Genomic DNA, 12,379 nt, shown 5'->3' on the forward strand with positions numbered 1-12,379 from the left:
TGGAAGTTGATGGCCTAAATAAATTTAAGGCTGAGCTGGACAGGTACTTGGAACGAAAGTGAGGGGTGAAATAGGAGCGTGTGTGTTTTTTTTTTTTTTTTTTTTTTTTTGCCTGATGCTGCATAAGCTTGCTTTCTTGCATCATATGCCTCTACTAATGCTAATTCAGCCGTTAATTCTACATAATTCTACTTTTTTTTTTTTATTTTTTTAGGCTCTTAATATTCTTTTTCTCTTTTTTTCTTCTATTAGGCCTAGCACCTTGTGTTAATAACATCTCCGTCTTTTAATATTTTCTATTAATTATTTCTATTAATTATTTTTAATTCTTATCTATCTATATATATATATATATTTTTTTTTTAATATAAAATTTAAAGCAAATATATTATTTTTATAAATTTTAAACCTAATTTATTTATTTTATTTTACTGCTGCCCCTGTAGCTACTAGCAAAACGAGGGTGCTAACAGCGTCTTATATATATTTATAATTTGTAACTGCTAATTTTAGTCTTTTATCGCTGCGATGGATAAACTTTCATGCTAATGCATATTAAAGACTTGCAAAATAAATTTGTTATTACCAATTCAGACAAAGCCAATAACAATTTCAGTATAATATGCAAAAAGTATTTCAGTGCAATTTCAGTATAATATACAAAATGTTTTACACAAACACACTCAAAAAGGAATTAAACAACAGTGATACGTATAAAATTACCAGAGTTGCCCACAGTACTATTACAAAAAAACATAGCTATGCACAAAAAAGTTAAACTAAAAATAGATAATACCAAATTTCCATTCATCTATTGGATCCCGAAATTCCGTAAAAACCCAGTAGGCTGCAGGTTCATCTCTACATGTAGAAACAACTACATTAAAAACCCCAGTGAAAAACTGGAGACCAAACTAAGATTAATAACTACCCAATTCACAAATGCAAAATTCTTTTCAGACAACAGAAACTATATATAATACCTCAAAATAATAACGTCCATAAAGTGTGCACTTACGGTTTCAAAAACCTATTCAACAGCATATCACACAATAATTTAAAAAAAGTACTAACCAACTATTATGTAGAATTTCAGGAAATACTAGACTGTACTAATATGATGCATTTACATGTGGCTAGACCACATGTAAATGCATCATATTAGTACACAGCTAAACTCTGAATTAGCAAATTTTTGCAACAGCAGCATTAAGTTATATCTCATATTGTAAATACCTTCACGAGTTGCATGATATTGCACTTCTTCGAATAAGTAGCGCTTCACCAAAGGAGAAGACTATTGTTACTTAGTACCTACCCACCCATCGGTGGGTGGGTGGGTGGGTAGGTACCCTAGTGATGTAATGATGGCAAATCAGTTATGAAGTATAACTCCACGATATGAGAGATGCCTGATGGTGTATAAGATGAATTAAGACTAAGATACGTTAAGGGCTTATGCTTCAGGCTGCAAGAGAATTAGACTACCTACAAGTTAGTGCAAATGCATCATATTAATACACAGCTAAACTCTGAATTAGCAAATTTTTGCAAAGACGGCACCAAAGAAGTGCAAAAATGGCCTTGAAATGGTGCCATCTGGGTAGCACCATTTCAGGTGGTATCCGTTGAGAATAAGTAACAATAGTCTTCTCCTTTGGTGAAGCATTACTTACTTATCATATTTGAAGTAATACAATATCGTGGCAACTTGTTGTGAAGATATTCAAAATATGAGATATAACTTAAATGATGTCGCCTTTGCAAAAATTTGCTAATTCAGAGTTTAGCCATGTACTAATATGATGCATTTGCACTAACTTGTACATAGTCTAATTCTCTTGCAGCCTGAGGCATAAGCCCTTAATGCATCTTAGCTTTAATTCATCTTATACACCATCAGGCATCTTTCATATTGTGGAGTTATACTTCATAACTGATTTGCCATCATCACATCACTAGGGTACCTACCCACCCATCCACCCACCGAAGAAGGGCCCTGAAATGGTGCTGTCTGGGTGGTGGTATCCGCTGAGAATAACTAACAATAGTCTTCTCCTTTGGTGAAGCACTACTTATTCAAAGTAGTGCAATATCATGGCAACTCATTGTGAAGGTATTCAAAATATGAGATATAACTTAAATGATGCCACCTTTGCAAAAATTTGCTAATTCAGAGTTTAGCTGTGAACTAATATGATGCATTTGCACTAACTTGTAGTAGTCTAATTCTCTCACAGCCTGAGGCTTAAGCCCTTAATGCATCTTACTGGCTAGACCTTATAACATTGTGTAATTAACAACTATATACTTATGGGCAATAGCATCTGTGTGCAAAGTAGAGGTGTGCTTGCACTATACTTGCACTACTATGAAAACAAAATAAAAGATAATGTAATATTCTACAGATATATAGACGATGTTTTGGTTGTTAATTAAGACAAATTCGATGACTTGGCATTGGAAATATATCCCCCAGATCTGACCATCGTATCCACTAATCCCAATAGTCATCTACCTAGATAGTGAGGCTATAATTAAAGAAAATAAAGTCTGCACACGACAATTTGACAAAAGAGACCACTTTAACTTTCAAACTATTAAACTAACAAACTGGGACACAAATTTAGCAAAACAAGTACATGGAAACGTTATTAGAAACCAAACCAACAGAATAATACGAATTTTTAATAACCAGGAATATATACTGGAGGCATTAATAAAACTAAAAGAAAATTTAAAGAATAAAATACTGATTAATTTTATCAGATTCCACATAAATGCAGCCATCCAAGCCAATATAAACCGACATCACACAGGCATCAATCCAAATAGGCTCACAGAACAACTATTTGGGCCCCTGTTAGACCCCTGGGTTTATTGTGCTCAGACAAGGCTCATTGTCTGACCACACTGTAACCTGGATGTCTAAATTCAACCCTAAAAAGAAAACAACAACAACAATAATAATAAATAATATAGTTAACAGGCTGCTGACCCTAATTATCCCATAGAAAATTAAACTGGATATTATAATACAAATACACATCACACTTCACTCGGCCTACAGATGACAATCAAAATAAATTCCTTAGCATCATAAGGATAGATATCACCACAGTGGGAGGATGTAAATATGTATATAGTTATCCTGCTGGGCATAAGTTGGCTGTTATGCTGTAGAAAGGTCATACCAGTCCTTGCCCAGTGGATAACATAGAATCAAAAAAAAAAAAAAAATTTTAATAAGTGTTATTAAATAAGTCCCTATATGCATTTACCCCCATCTTAACATATTTTGCAAATGTAATTCTTAATAATTAAAGTATAATTGCATTTACTGACAAACTTGCTAAATTAGACCAGAGGGCGTGCACAACCATCTATAAAATCGGAACATTGAGCTGCCTTAAAGCTTTTTGCACCGACCACAGTCCACAACGGTTACAGGTAAATGCGTATCAGTATTTTATACTGATGCATACCTATTGGGCTTTGGGTCCCAATCCCAGTTTACTGTTAACACAAATAATTTGGATTTCAAAAATACTTATCTGGCATACCTAAAACTAAAAACTTTATATGATAAAGATCTAGTAAAACTGTTACTGGGACTACAGAAACAGGTATGCATGAGATTCATTTAATATTTACTATCTGTACGCTCAAAGACCCTGAGGAAGTAGTGGAAAGATGACCATGTGAGAGAATGTAATTTTGTTCCCTAATTTTGCCTTAATGTTTTTCTTTATAATTTTTCCTAAAATTACCTTAATGTCTCCTAACTTTACCTTATTATTTCTACTAACTTATTATTGTCTTGTAATAATTCTTTTAGCAATTTAAATTCAACATGTAACAATAGGCTAATTGACCACTGCTAGCACACCAGTTGCTAGGCTGACAGTGAGGTGGTCAGTTCTCAAGACATTAAGCCATCGGAAAAGTTTCTACCAATGTTTCTGGAATGTATGTAGCAGACTACTGCTGGATGTTGTACCATACCATGACATTCTGGATGAAGTGTGCCAAAGGAATTCTGCACAATGTTTTTAAATTGTACTTGTTCCTTTTACAGTAGGGTACTATATTATTTTAACTATTTGTATGTGTATAAAATGTATTGGGGTTTAACTGTAAAAACCAGTCTTATGTTTTGTAAAGAAATCATCTAATTAACTTTTACTGATATTATTAGTAGTCATATTATAGAAAACTACACATAGTATTAAAAAATAGAGAATACATTTGAAATCAGCTTGTAAAATGGCTTAGAATAGCATATTTGTATCTTTGATGAAAAAAAAAAATTTCATCTTGTTCTCTGTCAATATCTTTTCTTTTCTGTTTTCTTATATATTAATGTTTAAACATCCCATTTTCATTATTTTGTCCATTTAAATATTGAATCCCCTCTATATAAATCAATATATATATATATATATATATATATCATCATCATCATGAACTTGGTCCGGCTTAGGTCTTTTAAGACCTGTTCCGTTGTAGCTCTTGGAGGTTGTCTTGATCTCGCCATCGTTGTCTTGGTTGACCAACATCTCTCTTGCCTGTAGGTTTATAGGTAAAGGCTAATTTTGGGATCCGGTCTGGGTTCGTTCTTTCTATGTGGCTGATCCATTTTTCCTGATACCGTTTTATGTCATTTACTGTATTATCTACTTTTAATTTCTCGCGGATATCCAAATTTCTTTGGTGGTCTAGTCTTGTAAAGCCTAATAATGGTCTTAAAAATCTCATTTGTGCTGCTTCTAGTTTGTGTGCATCTTTCTTATTTATGACCCAAGTCTCACAGCTGTAGAAGAGGGCTGGTTTTGAATTGATGTTGTGTAGTCGTAATTTTGTTTCAATTGTCATTTGTTTTTCGAAGTGGCGTTTAATCGTTCCATTCATTTTATTATATTTTTGTAGTTTTGTGTGGGATGTCTTTCCCTTCATTTGACATTAAATTTCCCAAATAGGTGAAGTCAGATATTTGTTCTATTATTTTATCATCAATAACAATTTTGACTCTTTGTATGTTTTTTCCACAAAATCCCATTGATTTTGTTTTTGAGGTGGAGATTTTCATCTCGTACTTTTTACCTATTTTATTAAGTTCATTTGCTGCTATCTGTAGTTCATCTTCGGATTTTGCAATTATTACTTGATCATCAGCATATAATATAGTTTGGATTTTATTCCTGTTGTTCAACTGTATTCTGTTGTTAATTGTTTGTTTCCATTCTTAAGAATTTTATTGATGTAGATATTAAATAAATTTGGCGATAGTCCACATCCTTGTTTCACTCCATTATTGGTGTTAATTGGGTCTGATAGTTAGCCATTAGAATATTTTATACAGACCTTTGAGTTTTTATATAGGCTTTGGATCGCTTTCCGGAGTTGGGTTGGGATGTTTTCTTCACGTAGAATCTGCCAAAGTTTTTCCCGGTTTACATTGTCATATGCTTTTTCATAATCAATAAAGAGCAGAAATGTTGGTAGATTGAATTCTCTTCTTTTCTCCAAAATTTGTTGTAGTGAGAAAATGCCATCTATTGTGTTTCTCCCTTTCTGAACCCACATTGTTCTTCTTCTAAAAATTGTTCATTGTATTTATTAAGTTTATTCTTTAGTATATTAGAGTATAGCTTTGCAGCAGTTAACAGCAGTGTTATCCCTCTGTAGTTGTTAGGGTTATTTCTGGAGCCTTTTTTGTGTAAATTGATTACTATTCCTGTTTCCTAATCTTTGGGTATCTGTTGCTTATGCCATATGATGTTAAATAATTTTAGTAGTGCATTTTTTAGTAAGGTGCCCCCATATTTAAATAGTTCTATATTCAAATTGTCTATGCCTGGGCTTTTTCTATTTTTTGATTTTTGTAATATTAACTCTAGTTCTTACATTGTTATATTTTCTTCATCTTTGGTTTTCACAGATTCCTCTTCCAATTCCGTAGTGCCTGGGTTATACCATAGTTTGGAATAGTGTTGCTTCCATTCTGCTTCGGAGATGGAATTGGTTTTTATTTGATAATTTGTGTCTAGTTGTAATTTCTTAAAAATTTTAAAACCTCTTTTCTGTGGGCCTGTGATATCGCGTTCTAAAGATTTAACAAATTTATCCCAGTCATCTCGTCGGATTCTTCTGGTTAGTTTTCTGACTTCTGCTCTAAGCTTTTTATTTTTATGTGTAGCTGTAAGTTCTTTAGTTTGTAGGAACAGTTTATAGGTCTTTTTTTTCTCATTGATTGTTTGTTTCAATTCTTCATTCCAAGTTCTTAGCCAGTTTTTATTTTTTATAGGTTTATATCCAAGACTTTCTTCAGCGGCTCCCAGGATTGATTTTTTCATGGTTGACCAGATTTCCTCAACATTATCACTTTCATCTGATTTGAGTTTATCTTTCAATCAACTTTCATACAGGAATTTAGTGCTTTCATCTTCCAACAAATGTATTTTTAATTTCTTAGTAGTTTTTGTTGGTATTTTCTTCTTTTTATTAAGATAATTTCTTTTTATTTTGAAAGTGCTTTCAGAGGCAGTGATCAATTTCTCTGCCTCTGAATACTCTAGTGTCTCTAATTTTGTCATTTAAATTTTCATTAATGATAATATAATCTATTATAGACTTTGTGTTTCTTGCTTCCCATGTGAATTTATGGATATTCTTGTGTCTGAAAAAGGTATTTGTAATTTTAAGTTTATTAAAAATGCAGAAGTCTATCAGGCATCTTCCATTATTGTTGACCATGGGTTCGCCTTCTGATTCTATACATTTGTCTACTGATTGAGCATCAACCCTTGTATTAAAATCTCCTGCTAGTATGAGATACTCGTTTTTGTTAGTTTGGTCTATGATCTCTTGTAATTCGTCATAAAATTCTGTGGTTTCATCAATGTTGCCTTCTACTGGTGCATAGATGCCAATGATTGTTATTGTATAAGATAGAATTTTTAGTCTTCATTTCAATATTCTGGGTGATATCCAAGAGTAGTCTAATATTTTGTTTTCCCATTCTTTCTTTATTATAACAGTAACTCCCGATGATGCCCACATTTCACTTGGTACACCAGAGTATATCATTATGAAGTTACCTATTTCTTTGGATCCTTTGTTCTTCTTTTTTATTTCGGTAATGACTGCTATGTCAATATTTCTATTTTCTAGTTCCATGGTCAGTTCATCTAATTTGTGATTTATTCCCCTAACGTTCCAAGTTGCTACTTTAAGTTCCTTAATCATAGTTCTATATCCATTGCCTAGGTCGTTACCCTTGAGATTTGTCCAGTTTTTTCCCTTGAGCTTATTTCGAGTATTTAGAATGTTCCCCAGATAGGTTACAAACCTTTCACGGGGTAAGTCTAGTGGTGGGCTGCCACTTTATAGCCTCTAGACAGGCTTCAGGTACAGAATTTCCTCTGTATGTGATGGGACAGTTATACTGCTGTGACTCGGTCGCCAGAGCCTCGTCTGTGGAAACGGGTCAGTTCACCCCAAGAAGGTGAGGTTGACATTTGGGTAGAAGAGGTTATGGAATGCACGTCACCACCCCTTGAACACACCCATATATATATATATATGATATAATAATATTTATCCCATTTTACTCTCCTACTAAATAGTGGTATCACAGAATGTATCTCTATAAAGAGAAATTATTTATTCATTTTGTATAAATAGCTCAATTAAAAATGTGTTAAAATGTAAACATTACTATCTGTATTCAAGGTTCTAAGAGTTATTTATTTTGAATCATGAACTTGGCCTGATTACAAAAAATCTTGAATTAATTGAATTTCGAGATTTTAAGATGAAACTATTACCCTAATCTTAATTGCTCTTAAATAGTTAAAATTCAAATAAAGAATAGATTAATTAGTATTGCAGTAGTTACCAGTTGCAAATTAAAAGTAATTGTATGAATTTTATTGTTTATTAAAAAAACTTAATTTTATTTAACAACACTTTTTAAATAGAAAGGAAGAAGAATGAACTACAGAAAGTTCCTAAAGCAAGTTCAGTTAGTGAGGTAATGAAAAACAAAATAATTCATTATATTTTATCATTTTATTAGGTTTTTCATTTGTTATTATTACAATGGATCTAATAATAATTCAGTATTTAATGCAGGACTTTCTTTGATACTATACAGAAACTCCCCGACTTACGTAATACTCGACTTAGGGAAATACAACTTTACGTAAGCTTTTCCGGCCGGTGCAAACTTAAAAAAATCGTGGAAATGAATTTTGTTTCCTGTAGAAATAAATGGAGGTATCATGAAAATATCGTAATGTGAACCCAATAACACTTTGTTTTTTGGTAATTCTTTGGTAATTTTCGCTATATAACTACACTATTTATCTCTCTAGAAGGTCATTTTTAAAATGGAAATTGCACTGCACTTTGATCGTTATCATATGTTCCATTATAAGGATCAATTTTGAACGTCTTTGTGATATTTTTCAAAAACACATTTCTGGAGTTGATCTCCAGAAATGTGTTTTTGAAAAATATCACAAAGACCATAAAACAACAAAAACGATTTGCGCTTTCTGATTTATTGGGCTTTTCTGTTGGTGCATCTAATTATAAACGGGTAGTAAACTCGATATTCTTGCATTTTTAGGTTATTATGGTGAAATGTGTTCCCTTTCACTGAAATCTTCAATCATATAAAAAACAAATTTTCAGAAATTTCTCTTCATTCCTATTTACGTATTACAATGATGAAGGGAAAGTTTGTCATCTATTGCAAGGGAATTAGGCTTTGCTGCTTCAACAGAGAATACTATTTTTAAGGATAGTGTGCATATTATTAACTGGAATGGTGGGGGTTTTTTTAGGTTATTATGGTGAAATGTGTTCCCTTTCACTGAAATCTTCAATCATATAAAAAACAAATTTTCAGAAACTTCTCTTCATTCCTATTTACGTATTACAATGATGAAGGGAAAGGGACCAACGTAAAGTGCAAGTGGTGTAGTAGTGGCAGGAAATGAAAAAAAATTGATTTCGAAATAGATGAAAATGATTAAGAAGTATGAAGCAGGACAAAGTTTGTCATCTATTGTAAGGGAATTAGGTCTTGCTGCTTCAACAGAAAATACTATTTTTAAGGATAGTGTGCATATAAAAGAACATGTCAAAGATCAACGCACTGAAGATCAGCAGTGATCACAAAACAGCATTCAGGTGCTATATCGAAGATGGAACAGCTGTTAATAATATGGATGGAAAATCAGATTACAGATATTAAACTCGATCTTCTTGCATTTGCAATAATGTCGATAACTGGAATGGTGGGGTTTTTTAGGTTATTATGGTGAAATGTGTTCCCCTTCACTGAAATCTTCAATCATATAAAAAACAAATTTTCAGAGACTTCTCTTCATTCCTATTTATGTATTACAATGATGAAGGGAAAGGAACCAGTGGAAAGTGCAAGTGGTGGTAATGGCAGGAAATGAAAATGGCAGAATTTGAAAAAGGCAAATCATATGAAGAGATTACAGATAAGATTTTAAAGGTTGCAGAGCTACTTCAGTTGGAGGTTGATGCCAAAGATGTGGAGAAGTTAATAGAGGAAGAAGAGAAGGACTTATCTAATGAAGAATTTATTGACTTGCAGGCAGGGATAGTGAAAGAAGAAAATGCTGACGAAGCTCAAGATGAACCAAATGAGGATGAAATGACGAAGCTCAAGATGAACCAAATGAGGAGCTTCATCACCAGAGAGATAGCAATGGCATTTTGTGAAATTGCATCGGCAATGGTGAAGTTTGAGAAGCTGGATCCTGACAGCGAACGATTCTTAAAAGTTAACAGAGGGGTGAATGATATGCTTGCTTGCTACAAAGAAATCTACGATGAAAAGAAACAACCCACCGTCCAGTCATCCATTAATATGTTCTTTCGTAAGCTCGAGTGGTCAGCCCTCAACCTCTGCAGCGGCGTACTTATCAGCTGAAGACGTCAATTCTGGCAATGATGCCCGAGAGATAAAACTTAGTGATGTTATGCCTGTCTCCTCCCTTTTTTTGTATTTTTAAATTTTTAAATTGCACGCTTTTGTAATTTTTCATGCGCATGAGGTAAAAAATTGAATAAATACAATAAATAATTCTATTTACATGTTCGTCGAACATTTCTTTTTTGATTCAGTCAATTCAGTGAGTGCTGCACAAGCGTGGGAGAAATTCCAACTTATGTAGCGTTCCACGGAACACAACCCTTATGTAAGTTGGGGAGTTCCTGTAGTTAAAAGTCATTATTAAAGGGACTGATTTACTGGGTAAGATGGTTTTAATAAAAAATTTAGAAAGTTTACAAAGTGTCATACAGGATCATCTTCATTCCTTTTTCTCCGTGGTGAGAATTTAAATAAAACCCAAATAAAATCCTTATTTTGTGGACTATATAGGGTCATGGCTTTTCTGCTAAGTCCAATTATCTGTTAAATTAAAAAGAAATATATATATATATATTCTCTGAAGTTTCCAAAATGTTGTGAAAAAGTGCTGTGCTATAAAATAAAAAAACATGCTGGGGTGGATGAATACTGAGCTGTCCCAGTCTAATAGAGCAGAAAAAAAGCGGCATGGAAAAGTTACGAACAGTGAAAAGCACTGAAGTCTACAACAGCTACAAGTTGATCTGTAATAGTACCACAGATAAGGTTAAGCCAAGGCTAAGTAAGAGAAAGCACTGTCTAACAGAGCAAAGAGTGGGGACAAGGAGCTTTTCATGTACACGAATACAAAGTAGAAAAACAAATCAGATTGGAACCTTGTACATTGTGTGTGAGAAAGTCTTAGATAACTCTGCTGATGAATTGAATAGTAAGTATTTTGCATTGGTTTTTACTGACGAAAGACCTTTCATGCTGAGAAGAGGCTAAGCCATATGAAATTACTGATTTCATATGGCTTAATATTTCTGTAATATTTAAAAATTATAGATTGTGTTTTAGAAAAACTTTCAAGCCTTAAGGCAAGCAAGGCTGTTGTTTTTGATTTTCATTAATGACATTGACGAAGAAATAAAGGGCGTGATGTCAAAATTTGCAGACAACATAAAGATTGGGAGGGTCATTAATGATCAGTGCTAAGTAGCACTTCTTCAGGATGACTTGAATAGGCTTCAAGAATTGTCAGAAAAATAGCAGTTACATTTTAAGACCATGTAGCAAAATCAAAGTCTTACACTTATGAAATAGCAACTCCAAAATAACTTATACTTGTTGGGGTTGAATTAAAAACATTAGAGGAAGGAAGGAATCTCAGTGTTATGATATGGGCAGATATAAAGTTTTATGAGCAGTGTAAACTGGTGGCCAGGAAAGCCACAAGTTTACCCTGCTATTAATGATTTATTGAACAATATTCGGTAGAGATGGAGAGGTCATAATTCCACTGTATGAGGCAGTCGTAAGACCGCGTATGGAATACCACGTCCAAGTACAGAGACCTCAACTGAAAAAAAGATATTGAGCTTCTTGAAAGGGTCCATAAAATGGTAACTCGCATGGTTAAATTGGCAAAAGGGTGACCATATGAGGAAAGACTTGGCAACTAGACAACCTCATCATTTATATTTAAATTGTTTCTATCAAGTAATTCTGATAATTCTTTGCAGCATCCGAATTTTTGCTGTACTGATTTTCTCTCTTTTTTTTCTTTACTGCCTATTTAGTTAAACTTTGTTTTTATTTATATTTGTATGTGTGTATGTGCGCACACACACGCACATACATATGCATTTTTCAAGTTCATTTCAAATATATTTTTTAATAATGTGATTGTTTATGTACACATTATTTTTAAATAATGTGACTTTATATACACCTTATTATGTGTATTTCCAAGCAATTGTATGCAAAGTTTATAATAGATTGCTCTACCAAAATAGCTTTTAAAAATTGGTGGGATTCATATATATTAGCCTCAGTTTGTCCTATTTGGGCTTAAAACACAAAATCAAAAAAATAATTATCTGGAATTCAGTTAGCTGTATTTTCCAGATAATAAGACACAACACATGCCCTCATTTAAAAGACAGAGTTTGAAAAAAAATATTTTATCACATATATCTAAAACATTAATTTGTGACTGCCTACCAAATGTTCAGTGTAGATGAAGCTTTTGTTCATTGTATAATGTCAATAACATATCATCATTGCTATCACACCTGCCATTACTGATGTTATGGTCTGAATTTTCACTTTCTTCAAAGAGTGCATCACGTTCAGGGCCATTGAGAACATTGTTGATTCCGTATATCTTTAAAGACACATCAACCTCCCTCATGTTTCCTTGACTCCTCCTAATCTTTCAATCATTTGCACACCTGAGAAATGGTGGAAATGGTTGGT

The 12,379-nt window shown here is 33.1% G+C and overlaps 1 protein-coding gene across 1 annotated transcript in view; it reads left to right on the forward strand.

Annotated features, from left to right (window-relative positions):
• LOC150088631 (uncharacterized) overlaps nt 1–12,379 on the forward strand; it is a 178,780-nt gene that overhangs the window by 115,441 nt on the left and 50,960 nt on the right. Inside the window, exon 11 of the mRNA XM_090370272.1 lies at nt 7,983–8,035. Coding sequence (XP_090226398.1) covers nt 7,983–8,035 — 53 coding nt within the window. The remainder of the gene's footprint in view (nt 1–7,982; nt 8,036–12,379) is intronic.

This window comes from Mastigoproctus giganteus, chromosome 3 (assembly GCF_048544385.1).
Source record: "Mastigoproctus giganteus isolate SK-2022 chromosome 3, ASM4854438v1, whole genome shotgun sequence".
NCBI lineage: Eukaryota > Metazoa > Arthropoda > Arachnida > Uropygi > Thelyphonidae > Mastigoproctus > Mastigoproctus giganteus.